The following is a 20,479-nucleotide window of genomic DNA, read 5'->3' as shown; positions in this document are numbered from 1 at the left end:
AACAGCTTCAGGACACATATGTGGGGCTCACAAACCAAATGGTACTTGTTAAGTGACTTGTCTAAAAGTAAGCATTCAGGTGGGTGCAGTGGCGCACGCCTTTAATCCCAGCACTCAGGAGACAGAAATAGGAGGATGGCCATGAGTTTGAGGCTACCCTGAAAATAGTGAATTCCAGGTCAGCCTGAGCTAGAGTGAAATTCTGCCTCAAAAATATAAACTACAAGTAAGCATGGATTCAGTCAATACCATACTGGAAGAAGAGCTACTTAAAACAGATAACAAAGAAGTTAAAAAGGCTCAAAACACGTGGGCTAGTAATTGTCCACCTTAGCATCGTGTATCAGTGTCCAATAAAAATTACTGCCTCACCTACAGGAGCTTTTAGAGCCACCATATTTCACTGGTGGCTACCTTATGAGAAGCAGAGCATAAAAACTGTATTTAAACGTCACCCTCGTATCTCCATTGTTTTGCTTAAAATTAAATCAAAGCATGGGGACATTTATGTGCTAACGGATGAACCAAGGGGTAAATGTGGGATTATGCTTTTACTCAGAGCCCTGAAGCTTCAAAACCACCAAGGATTCAGAGCCTTGAGATCTTCGTTTGCTCATGCGCAAACAATTCCCAATGCCGTGCATTTTTCCAAGGTTCTTTCTCTTCTGGCCAGCCCAGTGCTGTCACATGAAGCGATGGCTCATTTTCTCTGGAGGTATTCTAACGTTAACTCTTTTCCTCCCTCCCCCTAGCACACATACCTTGAAAATACCTTCCCAAATATAGAAAAAGGAGGTAAAACTGAACTAGGCTGGGGGATGCAATGACTGTCGCACAGTCTATCATAGCCTTACGTTTTTAAATATGTTCGTGACACAGTCTTCCGCGTGCTCCACATGACACTTTGAAATGTGTAATCATTTCGACTCAGAACAAAAGAGGGGACGCTTTTTCTTGCATGCACACTCCTTGCACCAAATGTGTGGGAGCAGATTAACCCCTCATTTTGCTGGACATCAGGAGATTACTGTAAAACAGCGATGCCTGAGCTTTCTAAACTTTGCAGGGAGCATCTCATGACTGCTAGAAACACAAGTTTGCTCACAGCAGAATACGAGCCTTTTCCTGAAGTTCAGCCCCATCTCTCAGCCTGCACTGGTGGAAACAAGCCACACAGCCAAATGTCTAAGACAAAGACAGGCTTGGTTTAGCAAATGAAACATCCATCTTCCCCCTTTAATAAACAACCACAGGGCAGTATGTGACTGACTTTCATCCCCTGACAGAATGGGTTGACGACTCTGCCCCCGAAAGCACAGAGCAGGAGTCTGGAAAGTCAATTACAGCACACTGCCCTTCCAGTGCCCTGATTTGGTATCCTTCTAAAATGCTGAAGGACAAACACGGAATAAATACATCAAATAAATGCTTTCCTTTTAGGAAAAGGTTCAAGGGCCAGAAGGAGGTGTGAGGAAAGAAAAGTTAACGATTTCTTTTAAAGTGTTAGGATATCTATTTTGAGAGGCATTTCAGAAGGGTGGGGGAACACATGCAAAACTCACAACATAATCAAAGATTAGATAGTGGTTGCTGGCAGGGTTGGAAAGGGGTGGGGTGGGGACCAGATACACCTGGACATGGTCACGACTTCCAACAGCTTCGGTTTGGGTCCCTCTCTCCTTTCTCCCTGCCTCTTCTCTCTCTCTCTCCCCCTCCCTCCCTCCTCTCTTCCTTCCTGCCTGTCTCTCTCTCTCTCTCTCTCTCTCTCTCTCTCTCTCTCTCTCTCACACACACACACACACACACACACACACACTGTCATCCTATCTCGGAGGATCTCCTAAAGTGAGCTCGTCTCATCTACAACTTTAGCAATGGTAAAACCCGGGGTGGCCCTCCTCTCTGTCTTCTGCTCCCCGGCCCTCTCTAGGGAGAGACTCGAACCAGCCACCCGGGGCAGCCCAGAGGCCTCGTCCTTTTCCGCTTCTGACCTGGCAGGTGAGGTTTAGGGGAGTTCCCATGGAGGTGTGGCGCACACGAAGGTCAGCAAAACCAGTCCTGGGGGGGGGGGGGATTCTGCTCGGTGGGCCAGGGATCCCCGGGGAAATCTTCCCGGCGGTCTCGGCCACGGTCCGACCGGGCGCAGAGCCGGCGAGGGTCTTCCCGGGGACGGACGCCTGTGTCCCCCTCGCCGCCTCCCGCGGACACCTGCGTCTCCCACGCGCCCCCACCCGAGCGGGCGCCCCGCGCCCCGCGCCCCGCGTACCTCGGATGTAGGCGCACTTGCCCTCGTCCAGCTGGCTGGAGGCCGAGCCGCCCATGGTGGCCGCGCGGGGCGTGCGGAGCGCGGGGGGCTCGCGGGGTCGCACCGGCGCAGCACCGGCCCTCGCCGCCCGCCGAAGGTGGACGCGACTTCGAGATTAAATGGCAAACTTCCTCCGAGAGGCGTCGCCGTCCGCCCACCCGGGGCGCCTCCTCCAGGTCCGCGCCCTGCCCAGGGGTGTGGGCTGGCCCGGGGCCGGGCTGCCCGCCCTCACCGCTCCCCGGAGCCCCGGACCCGCGCGGACACCCCGCGCCCTCTCTTTGCGGACGTGGGGGGCTCATCGCCTTCAGCTTGCAGCCGGCGGAGAACCGTCTGGCAGGGAGTGGGGCCGTTTTCCCGGTGACTGTCAAGCTCTGCGCGCTGAAGGGGGCCCCACTCCCGTCCCAACAGATGGGGATCAAAGCCCCCCGGCTTTGCGGGGGGGCCCCCTGCTTTCCACCTAAGGGTCTGCTGGAAATGCAGCCTCTCCGCCGACGACGTGTGTTTTCAAAAGGCCTCTGCGGAATTCCCATGTCTCCGGGAAGGAGAGGAGAGCGATTCCTCCCAGAAGTTGAACCCGAAGGTGGGAACGGAAGGGAAAGGGGGAAAGAAACGGTGTGGGTGACACTCTCATGCCCCACGTGCCGAGACTGGAGGAAGTCTGTCCTTACCAGACAGCGAAAGCACATCTGTCCTTCTCCCACAGCTGTTTGGCAGCCTGGGAAAAGGGGTCTCCACCAACCTCATTCTGTTCTGGGGAGTTAGATTTTTAGCAATTCCTACTGGCTTAACCAGGCTCAGACGGCCTGTACACACCCAAACCAAGCCTGGGAAGGACTTTGAGGGTTCCCCAAGCCCTGTTTCTAAAGTTACTTAACCAGTACTTTCCCACACATATTTCCCTCACCTCATACCCAATCTGCCACACCCTACATTCCAGCCCACCAGTAAATTCTGTCAAAGTTTAATTTCAAAATATGTCCAGTACCCAGAGAATTCTCATGCCACCCACTGCTGTCAATTCTCATCTTGACCATTATAATAGCTTTCCAACTGATCTCCTTTCTTTAGCATTAAAAATAAATAAATAAACCAGACATGGTGGCGCACACCTTTGATCCCAGCACTCGCTCGGGAGACAGAGATAGGAGGATCCCCATGAGTTCCAGCCCACACAGAGACTCATATTGAATTCCAGGTCAGCCTGAGTTACAGTGAGACCCTACCTGGGAAAAAAACAAAACAAAGCAAAGTCACGGAATCTCTCATGGCCTAGGCTGGACGTTCTCACTTCAACTACCACCACTCCTTTCTTTGCTGTCATCAAGGTCCAGGCCCTGGCACTTGCCCTCCTCTGCTGAGGCTCACCCCGCTTGCCATTCATGTCCCCACTTAAATGCTATTACCTCGAGGCTGGCGCTACAGCTCAGAAAGTAGTGTCTGCCTAAACAGGATCCCAGCACTCAGGAGACCAATGTAGGAGAATTGCTGTATCCGGCCAGCCTGAGACAATTTAGAGAATTCTCTATCAGCCTGTGTGGGAAATGAAGCCCTACCTTGAAAAACAATAACAACAAAAAGAAAGAAAGAGAGAGAGGAAGGGAGGGAGGGAGGGAGGGAGGAAGGGGAGGGAGGAAGAAAGAAAGAAGTGTTGCCTCACATAGGTGAAGCCCTGAGTTTAATCCCCAATTCCACATAAACCAGATGTTGAGGCAGGTAAGTAGAGGCAAGAAAATCAGAAGTTCAAGGTCATACTCAGCTACACAGAGAATTGAAGGCCGGTCTGGGCTACACGAGACCTTGTCTCAAAAAGGGAAAAGAAAATACTAATACTCAGAGGTTTCCTTTGAGCCCTGCATCAAGCAGCCACGTCACTTGGCCCTTTGCTCTCTGGTTCTACACAAGCCATTTAGCATCCTCCCCCTCGAGCTCTTCCTTTCTCTTCTTCCCCCACTGACAGAAAAATTCCGTAAGGTCAGGGACTTTTCTCTTATTGCTAATGTTGTCTCTTGGAGTTTTGTAAAAAAATTACTTGTTTTCTTCTTTCATTTTTATTCTTTTTTCTGTAGCAGTAGATTTTTTTTTTCTTTCTTTCTTTCTTTTTTTTTTTTCCCCTTAGGTTTTTTTGAGGTAGGTTCTCACTCTAGTCCAGGCTGACCTGGAATTCACTATGGAGTCTCAGGGTGGCCTTGGTGATTTTCCTACATCTGCCTCCTGAGTGCTGGGATTAAAGGTGTGTACCACCACACTGAGGTCTAAAGAAAGTAGAATTTTAATTAGACTGTAACCATCATTGATGCTACATCAAGAAAAAAAAAAATTGGTGCTTTTTTTCTTTCTGCCAAAGTTATTTTTCCTCCAATCATTTACAGGAAAAAATTAAAGAATTCATTATATTAGTAATAGTATTTAACATTGGCAGGTCCTATGTGACCATCATTTTATTAATTACACATTAAAATGAGTCTCCAAGCAATTCAATGACTTTGTGAGCCAGATTCAGTTTCACATGACTCAAATCAGCTAGCTTAGAAAATGCTCTATATAATACTAATTTGTACACTGTAAAATAATTAACATATCCATTTAGGTATAATTCATATACTGTAAAATTCACCCATTACAGGTATCTTTTTTTTTTTTGTTTCCAGGTAGGGTTTCACTCTAGTCCAGGCTGACCTGAAATTCACTATGGAGTCTCAAGGTGGCCTTGAACTCACAGCCATCCTCCTACCTCTGCTCCCCTTCCCCCACCCCCAGGACTGGAATTAAAGGCTTGTGCCACCACGCCCAGCCTTGTTGTTGTTGTTGTTGTTGTTTTTTGAGGCAAGGTATCATTCTATAGCCTGGGCTGGCCTCAAACCTAGTCAATCTTCCTACCTTAGGGGCAAATTCATTCAGTAGATTTTTTTTTTTTTTATTTTATCTTATTTGCAAGCTGAGAGAGAGAGAGAGGAGTATGCCAGGGTCTCTAACCACTGCAAATGAACTCCAGATACATGCTCCACTTTGTGGATTAGACTTTATTTGGGTACTGGGGAAACGAACTCAGGTCATTAGAGTATGCCAGCAAGTACCTTAACCACTGAGCCATTTCTCCAACCCTTGTTTAATAAATACTTAATGCCTTGAAAGTATGTGAGCTTGAGGACTCCCTTGCATGTCACTGAACTATGAACTCCTTATTTTCTGTGTTCTAATTTGAGCTTCTGGTCATTGCCTCTACCTGCCACTTCCCTAAATACCTTGCTCAGCCCTTTAATATAGGAACAGGAAAACTGTAATCCCATGATTAACTGGTATGTGAATGTGAAAGGTTACATCAGTTGTCTAATTTCTTCTTCCCAAAAGCCTCTGAAGCAAGCACTATTATTACCATTTACCACACATAAGAAACCAGCATTAAGAAATTTAAGGGCTGGAGAGATGGCTTTGTGGTTAAGGTGCTTGCCTGTGAAGCCTAAGAACTCATGTTCAAATCTCCATGTCACACATACCCAGCGATCACACAATGTCACAATGCACACAAGGGGGAACATGCATCTGGAGTTCATTCCCAGCGGCTAAGGCCCTGGTGCACCCATTCTCTCTCTCTCTCTCTCTCTCTCTCTCTCTCTCTCTCTATCTATCTATCTATCTCTCCCTCCCACTTTTTCTCTCTCTGTCTCTTTCTCTCTCTCAAATAAATTTTAAAAAATTAAGGAGTGCCTAAGGTTCACTCTTGCTCTAGGCTTGTCCCACTCCAAGGTCCATCATTTTGACCCTTCTGAGGCTGCTTTTGTCCTGAATCTTGACTTTTCTTATTTGCATAAGTAATATAGGTTTTACCTCAAGAAAGTATTATAAAGCTGGGTGTGGTGGTGCACACCTTTAATCCCAGCACTTGGGAGGCAGAGGTAGGAGGATAGCATATAGCAGTGAGTTCGAAGTTCGAATTGTAGGTCACCCTGGGCTACAGTGAAATCCTACCTGGAAAAACAAAAATAAAGGTATAGATAAGATAAAAGAAAGGAAGGGCTGGAGAGATGGTTTAGTGATTAAAGACTTGCATACAAAACCTAAAGACCTGGATTCAATTCCCCAGTACCCACAAAAAGCTGAGTGCACACATGCATCTTGAGTTTGTCTGCAGTGGTTAGAAGCCCTGGTGTGCCCATCCTCATTCTCTCTCCTTGAAAATAAATAAAAAAATATATTTTTAAAAAGAGGGAGGAAGAGAACCACCCAAATCCCAATGTCAGCATCTTTAGACAATCCCAATTGCCAGTTTGGAATAAATAAATTCCCTCAGATTTATATATAACTGTATGTGCAACTATGATTTATAATTTACACATAAACTTACAGTAATTATTTTCTCAAATAGATGATTTTTTGGGGTTTTGTTTGTTTGTTTGTTTGTTTTTGGTTTTTTGAGGTAGGGTCTGACCTGGAATTTCCTATGTAGTCTCAGGGTGGCCTCGAACTCACTGCTATCTGCTATCCTCCTGCCTCTGCCTCCTGAGTGCTGGGATTAAAGGCGTGCAGCACCACAGCTAGCTTTGATGGTGTTCTTTATACATTCTGATATCTGTGTGATAATTTCACGTCTGAAATAGTTCCAATTAGATAAATATCTATATCCAGAGCAATGGTATTTTGTTGTATAAATGAAGAAGCTCTGTTCATCCACTCACCACCAATGCATGTGCACTCCTGTTCCTACTCCTCCATCACGCTGCACATTTTTATATACTTTTTATTAGTTTATAATCATTATCATTATTCTTTTTAGTATGTGTCAATTTGGATGACTGAAAAGGCTGATTTTTTCCTTTTTTTTCTTTTTCTTTTTGGTTTTTCAAGGGTCTAGCTCAGGCTGACCTGGAATTCACTATGTAGTCTCAGGGTGGCCTTGAACTCATGACAATCCTTCTACCTCTGCCTCCAAAATGCTGGGATTAAAGGCGTGCACCACCACACCCAGTTTATGGCTGATTTTTCTACACATTTTCCTTAGTTTTGAATTGTCTTATCTTGCATATTTCTGTTTTTCTACTGGCTTGGAAGATCTCTATATAAATACTGAAAACATTCACACTTTTGCTATAACATACATTGCCAATTAAACATACTTTTCTTATTAAAACAAGCTTCCCTGTGCTGTTTATTGAATTTTCTCCTGTGAATATTGGGCTCACCACAGGCCAACTATAAAAATCAATTAAGTTTGTCCCTGGCACCGTCCCATTTTCCTGTGTCCCTCTTCTCTTTATGTAATTTCTAAAGAGTGCCTAGCATAGTCACTATCTCATACAAGTTGTACGTGAGGTTTTTATACAACAGAAATTAAGCATTGAAAATCATTTTATGTCTTTTTTTTAAAGGAATTCCTCTACTTAGCAGCTGCCTCACAGTTTGTTGTAATGATCTAATTAATTCTGTTAAGAATACAAGCTTCAGGGTGGGAAAAAAAAAAAGTAGGCACCAATCCTGATTCTGATAATGACTTGCTTGATGATTCTGAGAAATAACTTCAGTTTTATTTCTTTCTGTTTGCTTTATTTGTGTTTGATTGGTTGGTGGGGGGTTGTTTTGTTTTATTTTGTTTGGGGCCTTGAGCTTTTTTGTTTGATTTTACTTTTTGAGAGGTTTTCATATAGCTCAGACTGGGCTCCAAGTTTCTAGATAAGGATGATCGCCTTAAACTCTTGATCCTCCTGCCTCCACCTTCCAAATGCTGACAACACATCTAGTCACCACCATATAAAACATAACTCCGTTTTTTCCAAGGCTCAAATTTCATATCTTCAAAAGGAGTATCTGTGAAAATTAGCTGAGATCATATGCATAATGCACATTTTTCTTATACAATTAGCGTATATTTAGGATTCAGTAGTTGAAGCTGGCATGAAAAGGTACTCTGGCTGGTTTTATTGATGTCAATTGTTTCTCTTCATATACTTGTTTTGTTTTTTTTCGAGGTAGGTTCTCAATCTAGCTCAAGCTGACCTGGAATTCACTGTGTAGTCTCAGGGTGGCCTCGAACTCATGGCAATCCTCCTATCTCTGCCTTCTGAGTGCTGGGATTAAAGGCATGCGCCACCAGGCCCAGCTTTCGGTGTGTTTTGAGTCACCCCAGTGATCAGTGCCATAAATCTATTAGTCTTTAATTTTATATTTGGAAAACAAAAAGTGAAAAGAAACCTACTAAGGAGGGCCCTCAGTGGAGGGGAGGCAGGGAGGAGGGAAAGGATGGTACCAACAAAGTTTCTACTTAATAAAAAATAAAAATAGGGCTGGGAAAAATAACTTAGTAGTTAAAGGAGCCCTGTTCAATTCCCCAGGACTCACATAAGCCAGATGCACAAAGGGGTGCATGAGTCTGGAGTTCATTTGCACTAGCTAGAGGCCCTGGCATGCCCATTCTCTCTTTCTCTCTGCTTCTTCCTCTGTCTCTCTCTCTTTCTCTCTCAAATAAATAAATAAAATATTTAAAAAATAAAAAACTTGGGCTGGAGGGATGGCTTAGCGCTTAAGGCACTTTCTTCTTTTTCTGTTTTTTTAAAATATACTTTATTTATTTATTTACTTGAGAAATTGAGAGAGAGAGAGAGAGAGAGAATGGGCATGCCAGGGCTTCTAGCCACTGCAAATGAACTCCAGATGTGTGCACCGCCTTGTATATCTGGCTTATATAGGTCCTGGAGAATCGAACTGGGATCCTTTGGCTTTGCAGGCAAATGTTAAGGCGCTTTCTTGCAAAGCCAAAGGACCCAGGTTCGATTCCCTAGGACCCACGTTAGCCTGATGAACAAGGGGGCGCATGCGTCTGGAGTTCCTTTGCATTGGCTGGAGGCTCTGGCATACTTTCTCTCTCTCTCCCTCTTTCTCTGTCAAGTAAATAAATAACTAAAAATAAAATAAAATCAATCAATAAAAGTCAGGCTAGAGAGATGGTTTTGAAGTTAAGGCGTTCATCTGCAAAGCCTAAGGACCCAGTTTTGGTTACCCAGCACCCACGGAAGCCAAATGCACAAGGTGGAGCATGTGTCTGGAACTTGTAGTGGCAGAGCCCCTGGCGCACCCATATTATCTCTCTCTCTCTCTCTTTCTCTCTCCCTCTCTCATGCTCTCTCTAAAATAAATAAATTAAATTAAATTAACAATATTATTTGGCCAGGCAAGGTGGCACATGCCTTTTATCCCAGCATTCGAGGGGCAGAGGTTGGAGGCAGAGGTAGGAGGATTGTTATAAGTTCGAGGCCACCCTGAGACTACATAGTGAATTCCAGATCAGCAAGACCCTACGTTGAAAAAACAAAACAAAAAATATATATATTTGAAAAATAGAAAGTTGACCTGCAGTCTTTTCTAGAGGGTACAGGTAGGAGAGACTAGCCAACGTCTGCTTAACGATGGGAAAGAGAATTTTAACAGAAAGATGTAGATTAGCACAGACACCTAAGAGATACAGCCACATTGTTGACATGGGGAGCCAAGTTCTACTGGATCTCCGGAAGGCAAAGTTCTGACCCACCTTGTATTGGAGAAGCTTGTGGTACTAGTGCACAAAGGGAAGAGCGCCACCTGCTGGACGGCCGGTGCTGCTCTGTGCCGGGCTAGTGCCCCCAGGCGGAGTCAGTCCCAATGAAATTCACCTGCCTGTGCCCCAGTGAGTGGCAGTGGCCATTAGTCAAGGTACAAATACTGACATTCAAGATAGTTTCCTCAGATCACAAATGAATTACTGCCCTGTAACAGCCTTTATTTGGTTTTGAATCATCTTTATTTATTGTGGATTACATACATTTTGATATTAATTTTAATTTATTTTGTAAAGAATGGCATTTTCCGTTTTTCTTACCACCCCAGTCTCCTCTTCGTTTCACAGAGGAAATCAACAACTTGTGAATTTTCCTAGTCAGGTGTCAGCACACAGGGTTTGTGACTTCTAATATGATGTGTTTGAATGGGGAAATCGGAGGAAACCCTCAAGGGGATTTGAGAACAGAAGGGCTGGTCTAACAGGATGAAAAAGGACATCTTGTCAGTACCTTTGTGTAGAATTTCTCCACATGGTGATTTTCTAAAATATTTTTATGTATTTTGGAGAGAGAGAGAGAGAGAATAGACACATGCCAAGACTTCTTGCCACTGCCAACATACTTCAGATGCCTGCACCACTTTGTGCATCTGGCTTTAGGTGGGTACTGGGAAATTGAACCAGGAGGTAGGATTTCACTCTAGTCCAGGCTGACCTAAAATTCATTATGTAGTCTCAGGATGGCTATGAATTTGCAGAGATACTCCTACCTCTGCCTCCCAAATTAAAGGCATGCAGCACCACACCTAGCCTTATTTTTTTTTTTTAATTTTTTCTTAAGCACATTTAAAGTGGATTTCTGTGTTCTTTTCTGTACTGGTTATTTTCCTCCTTGCTGTGACAAAATATTTGACAAAAGCAATGAAAGGAAGGAAAAGTTTACTTTGGCTCACAGGTTTTTGTAAAATTTATTTTATTTTATTTACTGACTTTTTTTTTTTTTCCTAGGTAGGGTCTCACTCTAGCTCAGGCTGACCTGGAATTCACTATGGAGTCTCAGGGTGGACTCAAACTCTTGGCGATCCTCCTACCTCTGCCTACCGAGTGCTGGGTTTACAGGCATGCGCCACCACACCGGGCTACTGACAATTTTCATACATGTCTATAATGTATTTTGAACACAATTACCTCTCATTAACTTCTTTTGTCCTCCTCCCCTACTCCTACTCTTCTTCCCAGCTAATCTCACTTCACTCTGATCTTCTTTTTTTATATTTATTTATTTGTTTATTTATTTATTTATTTATTTATTTGAGAGCGACAGACACAGAGAGAAAGACAGATAGAGGGAGAGAGAGAATGGGCGCGCCAGGGCTTCCAGCCTCTGCAAACTAACTCCAGACACGTGCGCCCCCTTGTGCATCTGGCTAACGTGGGACCTGGGGAACCGAGCCTGGAACCGGGGTCCTTAGGCTTCACAGGCAAGCGCTTAACCGCTAAGCCATCTCTCCAGCCCTGATCTTTTTTTTTTTTGTATAAATTGTGTCAAACTCTCACCCCTTCCTGTTTTCTCATTCTGTTTATTTATTTATTTATTTATTTGAAAGAGCCAGAGAGAGAAAGACAGAGAGAATGAGTGTGCCAGGGCCTTCAGCCATGGCAAACGGACTCCAGACACAAGTGCCCCTTGTGCATCTGGCATACGTGGGTCCTGGGGAATCGAACCTGGGTCCTTTGGCTTTGCAGGCAAATGCCTTAACTGCTAAGCCATCCCTCAGGCCCCCACTCTGATCTTCGATGTCATGCATGTTTGTGTGTATGTGTGTGTGAGAGAGAGACAGACAGAGATACATGGAGGTTAATTAGTATTGCTTGCGTGAGAACGGGTAACTTACCAGGAGTTATACCACTGAAAAAATATCTCCCCCTTCCTCAGCAACTATTAATTGCCAGTAAGTCTGCATTGAGAGGTGGGGGCCTGAGGAGATCCTCCACCACCCAAGATAAAGTGTTAATGGGACTAGTCCTTTGCAGGTCTTGCACAGGTAATGAAATCCACTATGAGCTCATGAGTCCAACGACCATGCTGTGTCCAGAAGATAGCATTCCACAACACTCCACCCCATCCTCTAGGTTTTCTACTACGTCCGTTCCCTCTTCCACAGTAGGCCCTGAGCCTTGGAGGGGGCGATGTAAACGTCCCATGTGGGACTGAGCATGCAACAGTCAATAATTCTCAACACTGCAGGTTTTTGAGTCTCCCCGGTAGTTGCCACCATTTCAAAAAGAAGCTTCTCTGGCCAAAAGGTGTAAACATGAATATTTAGAAAGCACAGCATATCCACCGGGCTCACAGTTGAAGTGTACAGGAACCCTGGCAGGGAGGACGCGCAGCAGGAGCACAAGGCAGTTGTCCTGTTGTGTCTACAATCAGGAAGCAGAGCCAGGTGAAAGCTTGTTTCTATTCAGTCCCAGATTCCAGTCCATGGGGTTGCGCCACCCACATCCACAGCGGGTCTTCCCTTTACACCTTTAGGGACATACTCAAAGACACACCCAAAAGTGTGTTTCCATGGTGATTCTAAATCCAGTCAAGTTGACAGTGAAGATTAGCCATCACAAAATAAATATATAGCCATTACACTTTCCAACCACAAGCCCTTTGACAAATATGTCTTAAATATAGTGCTTATTCTTTTATATAGCTGATTGAAGCAAATATAAGCAGATGTCATTTTCTATAATGGATTTACAGCATAAGCCAGCAAGTGGCAGTTTCCACAATGCATGACCACTTATTTTTCATAGTTGTTTGTCATTCTTTATAGTCAGTTGGAAAATGATTTGTTTTTGTTCTAGACATTTGATTAGTTATCGACTATATGCATATACTAATTCTAGCTGAAAGGCAGCTGGCTCAAATTTTGGCAAGAGAACCAACAGTGCTTGCACACTTCATGACCTGAATATATATATGGTCTCAATTTACTTTTATTTTATTCATTTAAAAATTATATTCAAAAAGTTGTGTTTTAGCTTGTCGGTACAATTACATTAGGAAGCACTGCAGGGTTTGAGATTGAAATAAATTACATTGGCAGAAATTCTGCAGTCTTAAAGCCTATGTTTAACATAGTATTATTAAAGCTAGAACATATAAAGTATATCACTTAATTCTAGAATTCTTACCATAAGAATTATAATAACTTGAATTCAGAAGGAGCCCATGGTGGTTTGATTCAGGTGTCCTCCATAAACTTAGGTGTTCTGAATGCTAGGTTCCCAGCTGATGGAGATTTGGGAATTAACGCCTCCTGGAGGGAGGGTATTGTTGGGGGGCAGGCTTATGAGTGTTATAGCCAGTTTCCCCATGCCAGTGTTTGGCACACCCTCCTGTTGCTATTGTCCACCTTATGTTGGCCAGGGGGTGATGTCCACCTTCTGCTCATGTCATCGTTTTCCCCTGCCATCGTGGAGCTTCCCCTCGAGCCTGTAAACCAAAATAAACCTCTTTTTCCCACAAGCTGCTCTTGGTTGGGTGATTTCTACAAGCAATGTGAACCTGACTGCAACAGAGCCTATGTAGATAAAATAAGTAAGGTTGAAGAAATAGTCAAGACAGTATGAAAACCTGCTTTTAAAAACAAAGATTAGCCAGACATGGTGGCGCACATCCTTAATCCCAGCACTAGAGAGGCAGAGATAGGAGTTCAAGGCCACCCTGAGACTACACAGTGAATTCCAGGTCCTCCTAGGCTAGAGCAAGACCCTACCTCACCAAAAAAAAAGAAGATAAAAATAAAATTTAAAAAGAGATAGCCTGGGCATAGTGGCATACACCTTTAATCCAAGCACTCTAGACAGGCTGAGATGGAAGGGTCATCGTGAGTTGGAGGCCAGCCTGGAGGTACAGAGTGAGTTCCTGCCTTGAAAAACAAGTGGGAGGCAGCGCCAGTCTACCACATCGCTCATGCTCCCACTGGCGGTGGTGGTGGTAATGTCGGTTCTGTTGCTGGTTGCTTGTTTTTTGTTTTGTTTTGTTTTTGTTTTACCACATGCACAATTATTTTCATCGTTATTGATTGAGCCTAGAAGAACGCCAGGTTTCTGTTTGGCAGTAAATCAGTTAACAGACACTTATCAAGTTGCCATTGTTTGGCACTATTTCAGACAATGGAGACTCACCAGAGCACGAGGCAAAATCCTGCCTTCAAGGACCTTATAATCTGATTTATGAGAGAGTGAGTAAATTAGCATGCCAAGGCCTCTCGCTCCTGCAAACTAATCCCAGGTGCATGTGCCACTTTGCGCATCTGGCTTTACATGGGTCCTGACCGGGCTATCAAACCTAGACCAGCAGGCTTTGCAAGCAAAAGCCTTTAACCACTGAGCCATTTCCCCAGCCCAAGAAGCTGAATGATGAGAAACAGGAAAATGAAGAGTAAGTTGGTTTCAGGTCCTGATAATTGATGCCATGAAAAGACAGAACAATGAGGCAGAGATTACTGCACAATGGAGAGAGACTCGAGTAATTTTAACTGCATTCCTCAACCCAGAACTGTCATGACAACGTAATGAAGAAACACGATGTCAGCTGGAGAGATGGCTTAGTGGCTAGGCGCTTGCCTGTAAAGCCTAAGGACCCCAGTACGAGGCTCAATTCCCAAAGCCCCAAGTAAGCCAGATAGATGCACAAGGTGGCGCATGCATCTGGAGTTCGTTTGCAGGGACTGGCGGTCCTGGTGCACCCATTCTCTCTCTATTTCTCTGCATCTTTCTCTCTCTGTCTATCTTTCTGTCGCTCTCAAATAAATTAATAAAAATAAACAAAAAATAAAAAAGAAACACATGTAGAGATGGAGGGAGGGAGTCCAAATTCCAGGTGCAGAAGTTCTGCGATGGGGCCTGCCTTCCTCTCCTTCTCTGAGGAGTGATGAAGGCCTGCACCCAGCCTCTCCCCCGACTCTGCTCTGCCCCTGAAGGCACAAACCTAAGAGGAAAGCTTTCCCTAAGTACTGAAAGAAATAGCAGGATGGCACACAAGATGCAGCCGGAGAAAGATTTCAACAGTTCATCTGCATCGTTGCCCACCCCCAGACACACCTGCTTCCTCAAGGCCCTTGATAGAGATCCGGGTTGATAGGGACACTGGGACCAAGACACTAGACCCGGCTCAGGAGAGGCCAGCGCAGCAGATGGCCATGAACCTGATGTTTGAGCAGGACAAGATAACCGATGCCATGGGGGTGACCAAGGGCAAAGATTACAAAGGAGTCACCAGCTGCTGCCAAGAGCTGCCCCGCAACCCGCTGAGGGCTGTGCAAGGTTGCCTGTATTGGAGCCTAGCACTGTGTCCATGTGGTCATCTCTGTGGCTCCAACCAGACAGAAAGGCTGCCATCGCTATACCGAGGCCAGCTGAAAGATTTACAAGATTGGTCAAGGCTGCTTCCCAAGGATGACCAGCTGATCAAGAACAACACCCCTGCCAACCATGACCTGTCTCACAAGAGCTCTAACCCCCCCCCCTTGACTTTGTTCCCTGTGTTGAAGTGACCAGTGACTTTGTCATGCTGAAAGGCTGTGTGGTGGGAAGCAAGAAGCAGGTGCTCTCCCGCACAAGCCCCTGATGGAGCAGAACAAATGGTGGCTTCTGGTGAGGACTGGCATTAAGTCCATTGACACCGCCTCCAAGTTTGGCCACAGCTGTTTCCAGATCGTGACGAGAACAAAGGATTCCTGGGTCACTAAAGAAAGACCACATTGCCGAAGAAGAAGGCACTTGATGTCAGAAGCACATCACACAGCTGATGGGATCTTAACAAAAGCTTTCCCAGGGCTGCAGAAATGGCTCAGGGGTTAAAGGGGCTTGCATAGCCTGATGGCCCAGACTCAATTCTACAGTACCCAGGTAAAGCCAGATACACAAAGTAGCACGTGTGTCTGGAGTTGGTTTGCAGTGGCAAGAAGCCTCGGTGCGCCCATTCTCTCTCATTCTCTCTCCTTGCGAATAAACAAACAAAAACTTTTCTAGTATGGTGGGGACAGGGATAAATAGCACGTGGGGCAGCCCAGCTTGTCCTCTGGCCTCCACAACTCATGCACACATATGTGCCCATAAGCAACATGTATCTACCTGCACACACATGAACACACTCATACACACAAAGATTTTGAGGACAGGAATCATACAATCTAATTTTCATTGTATTTTTTATTTGCAGCCAAGATTCCAGATCTGCTAAGCAATACATTGAACCGTATCCTTGGCCCTTAATTTTCTTTTTTCTTTTTTTAATATTTTTATTTTTTGAGGTAGTACCTTGTTCTAGTTAGGCTGCCCGGGATTTCACTCTGTAGTCTCAAGGTGCCCTCGGACTTTCACCAATCCTACCTCTGCCTCCCGAGTACTGGGATTAAAGGTGTATGCCGCCATGCCCGGCCGAGTTTCCATTTTAGAAATGTCACTCAGGTGAGTAGAGAATAGACCAGGGGTGAGGCAAGAGAGGACCCTGAGAGATGGCCATCACTTGAAAGAGGGTGTAGCAGCAGAGAGAGTGAGCTGCAGCTGGACACAGGCACATTTGAAAGAACCTAAAGGTCTTGAACTCAATGCATGTGCCCAAGTGACAAATGAAGAAGTCACTTACAGTGATCCCAGAAGACATGAAGATGAGCAAATTGGGAGGGCAGGAAAAGGCATGTTAAATCTGACACTTCCATTAGATCTTCAAGCAGAAGTGCCTAATGATATTTGTATAAGTAAGTATTGACCTCAGGCCAGAGGTCAGGAGAGGAGATGCTAATCTGCAAGTCATTGACAACTAGGTGACCTTTAAAGCCACCAGGGAGAGAATGCAGGTAGGGAAGTGGACTGAGGGCAGAGCCTGGGGCATCTGTGAGCTCTTCCAGGGAAAGGCGCCTGAGAGAGCCTCACAGATGAGTCTGGGTGCATGGGAGTCTATAGGCAGCCATGGTAAGAATCAGTTCTTGTTGTCATGGGAATGGAAAAGTGGAGAATAAAAGCTGACTGAAGTGCATTCAGATGAGGTTGAGAGAAGGCATAGAAATGAAGACATGGCTTTTTAAATTTTTTCCATGGCCAGGCATGGTGGCGCATGCCTTTAATTCCAGCACTTGGGAGGCTGAGCTAGGAGGATCGCTGTGAGTTTGAGGCCACCCTGAGTCTACATAGTGAATTCCAGGTCAGCCTGGACTAGAGTGAACCTTAACTTTGAAAAAAAAATTGTAGAATACTGCTGGAGGACTAAGGAAGGTACCTTACACTGTTAATGAAATGACCCAGTAGAAAGATGGGGATGACAAGACTCAGAGCTCTTGAGAAGACAAGCGAGGATGAGATGCAGTCATGTGTCAGGACTGGCCGTGGCTTTGGATTGAGTGGAATTCACCACTATTCAAGGGAAGGGCAGGTGGTTGGACCCAGATACAAGTCAGCCACAGGATTTGGTGAGGAGTGAAGGTGGTCTTGGTCAACTCCACTAAAGGGGAAAACAGTGTTCCCCAATCTAGAGTGCATCCACATCACTGCCATTAGAACCATAATGTCATATTTATTGTATCAAAATATTCTCTCTGCTTCCAAGTAATTTAAAAAATAAATAAATAAGCCTAAAATCCATTAAAAGGCAGGTTGACAAACCTATATAAATACTTAAACTCCTTCATTCATCCCTGTGTGATGGTACATGCCTGTAATCCTAATACTCAGAAAGTAGAGGCAGAAAGATTCAAGTTCAGAGATAGCCTGGGCTACATAAGTCCCAGGTCAGTCAAGGTTATAAGAAAAAGAAAAGAAAAATCTTCATTAAAGCCTATAACAAGTCAAAAGGCAAATAAAAAGTAGGAACGTTTGTAATTTGAAAAAAGAGATGAAGGGCTTATTTCTCTAACACATATAGGGAATATCAAAATCTATTTTACTTTTAAAGATTATATTTATTTATGTATTTTATTTTTGAGACAGATGGGGGGTAGAATGGGTGCACCAGGGCCTCAAGAAACTGCAAACAAGTCCAAATGCTTGCACCACCTTGTGCATCTGGCCTTACATTGCAACTGGGGAATCAAATCCAGGTCGTTGGGCTTTGCAGACACTTACGTACAACCAGCAAAATAGAAAATGAAAATAGTACAAAACAGGCCTTTAAAAATGACTTATTCAGGCTATAGAAATGACTCAGTGGTTAAAGCTGCTTGTTTACCAAGCATGATGGTCGGGGTTCAATTTCCTAATGCCCACATAAGATACACAACCATCTGGAGTTGGTTTGCAGTTGCAAGAGGCCCTGGCATGGCCGTTCTGTGTGTGCTCTCTCTTTCTTTCTTTTCTCTCTCTCTCTCTTTTTCTCTGTCTATATAGCTCTCTGCTTGCAAATAAAGAAATAAGACATTTTTTAAAAAACAACTTATTCATAAAGATTGCATATAGCATTAAAGCCACACTGATATTATTATTTTTTTCTTTCTGTTTCAAATCTTTTGCTGAGGAGAGTGGGAAAATAGGCCTCTGATATATTTCTGGCCAGAGTAATTTGACAATATTCAAGAACATTAAAAATATTCATCTCACTTGAGACAGCAATTCTGTTTTAGGAATGCATCCTGTAGTGTTATTTGTACAATAGTAAGATGGTATTTGTACAAAGTTAGTTTTGTAACATTATTGGTCAAAGCAAAAGATTGGGAGATGGAAGGACAAGAGATTCAGACCGTGGAGGGCTGGCAGGTGGAGGGAGCACACACCTGCAGAAGGACGCAGGTGCCCCTAGGAACGGGTGATGCCCTCAGCTGACAGCCAGCAGGAAGTGGGGACCTCTGCGCCACAACCGTAAGGAACTGAATGCCACCACAAGCGCCAACAAGCAAAGAAATTGCCTTCTCTTAGAGCCTCCAGAAGGGGATGCAGCCATTTCTGGATTCCATATATGAGCAAAAATATGCTATACTTATCTTTCAGTGTCTAGCCTATTTTGCTTAACACAATGTTCTCAGGTTCCATTCATTTTTAAAATTACATCATTCCATTCTCGTTTGTAGATGAATAATACTTGTATTTTCTCTGTCCATTCATCCTTGGATAAGCAACTAGGCTGATGTGATCTATAGTTTAGGTGTTGTGAATAGTACACAGATTTTTTTAATTGGATTAGAGTACCATGAAGAGGTTGGCTAAGTAAATGCTAATCTGGCTAGATAAATGTTAGTGTGATCATACAATTGAGTAGCATGTAACTGTTTTTTAAAAAGGAACGTTTTTCCTATTTTTTAAATTTTATTCATTTATTTATTTATTTGGTTTTTTGAGGTAGGATCTCACTCTAGTCCAAGCTGAACTGGAATTCACTATGTAGTCTCAGCATGGCCTCAAACTCACTCCTATCTCTGCCTCCTGAGTGCTGGGATTAAAGGCGCACACCACCATGCCTGGCTTCTTTTTATTTTTATTTATTTATTTGACAGAGAGAAAGAGGGAGAGATTGGGAATGGTTGTGCCATGGCCTCCAGCCTCTGCAAAAGAACTCCAGACATGTGTGCCCCCTTGTAACGTGGGTCCTGGTGAATCAAACCTGGGTCCTTTGGCTTTGCAGGCAAATGCCTTAACTGCTAATCCATCCCTCCAGCCCTATAACTTTTGATATGAAAAGATCTTCATAATTTAGTATTTTTTTTCAAAAAAAGCAAGATTCAATATGTGTATTATGCTGACATTTGCATAAAATAAGGATATGGAGAAATACCTCTGGAAGAATATTCTAGAAACAACATTGGTTGCCTGTGACAGGAAGGCTGGAGAACAGATTGGGAGAGAGAAAAAGTGTTTTGTAACATAACATCTTTAATATAATGATTTGTAAACATGGTTGTATTTTTATAAAAAGCACAAATTCAAAATTAAACAAGAAAATGAAATTTGTTGTTATACATACAGTATAAGAAATACAAATACTAAACAACAAATATTTGGGGAAATATTACATGCACATTAACTAGACAGATAAATAAAATAAAATTTAAGACATTTATACAATGGATGACTAGGCAAACATTTTAAAAAGAACATGATGAAACATTTTATGTTAAAAAATAGAAAACAGCCGGCGTGGTGGCACACACCTTTAATCTCAGCACTTGGGAGGCAGAGGTAGGAGGATTGCCATGAGTTCAAGGCCAACCTGAGATGACAGAGTTAATTCCAGGTCAGCCTGGACCACAGTGAGACCCTACCTCGAAAAACCGAAAAAAAAAAGAAAAAAAAGAAAAATCTAAAACTAAAAATATCAAAAGATTTATAAGCTAAGTGTTATGGTGCATGCCTGTAATCCCAGCACACAGGAGGCTAAGACAGAAAGATAATCAATTCAAGGCCAAAGCAGCCCTAGGCTACAAGGTGAAACACTGTTACCAAAAAGAAAAAGAAAAAAATTAAAGGAAAAGGTATCTAGGGTACATTTTTCCCCCAAGGTAGGGTCTCACTCTAGCCCAGGCTGACCTGGAATTCACTATGGAGTCTCAGGGTGGCCTCAAACTTACTGGGATCCTCCTACTCTGCCTCCCGAGTGCTGGGATTAAAGGTGTGCGCCACCACGCCCGGCTTGAGGGTACATTTTTTGTGAGAGAATGGGTCACCTG

At 44.0% G+C, this 20,479-nt stretch overlaps 1 protein-coding gene, 1 non-coding gene and 1 pseudogene across 2 annotated transcripts in view; 2 read left to right on the top strand and 1 right to left on the bottom strand.

Annotated features, from left to right (window-relative positions):
• Niban1 (niban apoptosis regulator 1) overlaps nt 1-2,335 on the bottom strand; it is a 190,749-nt gene extending 188,414 nt beyond the window's left edge. The window contains exon 1 of the mRNA XM_004658858.2: nt 2,267-2,335. Within this exon, the coding sequence (XP_004658915.2) occupies nt 2,267-2,321 (55 nt within the window). The 5' untranslated portion in view covers nt 2,322-2,335. The remainder of the gene's footprint in view (nt 1-2,266) is intronic.
• An 89-nt stretch (nt 2,336-2,424) lies between these two features.
• Nucleotides 2,425-15,456, top strand: LOC105944032 (annotated as a pseudogene).
• LOC123457942 lies at nt 14,755-14,809 on the top strand. The gene has a single exon (XR_006635290.1). It is a non-coding gene; the product is annotated as a small nucleolar RNA U82P (small nucleolar RNA).
• Nucleotides 15,457-20,479: the final 5,023 nt, after the last annotated feature.

This window comes from Jaculus jaculus, chromosome 1 (genome assembly GCF_020740685.1).
Source record: "Jaculus jaculus isolate mJacJac1 chromosome 1, mJacJac1.mat.Y.cur, whole genome shotgun sequence".
NCBI classification, from domain to species: Eukaryota; Metazoa; Chordata; class Mammalia; order Rodentia; family Dipodidae; genus Jaculus; species Jaculus jaculus.
This window is presented reverse-complemented; position numbering and strand designations above follow the sequence as displayed.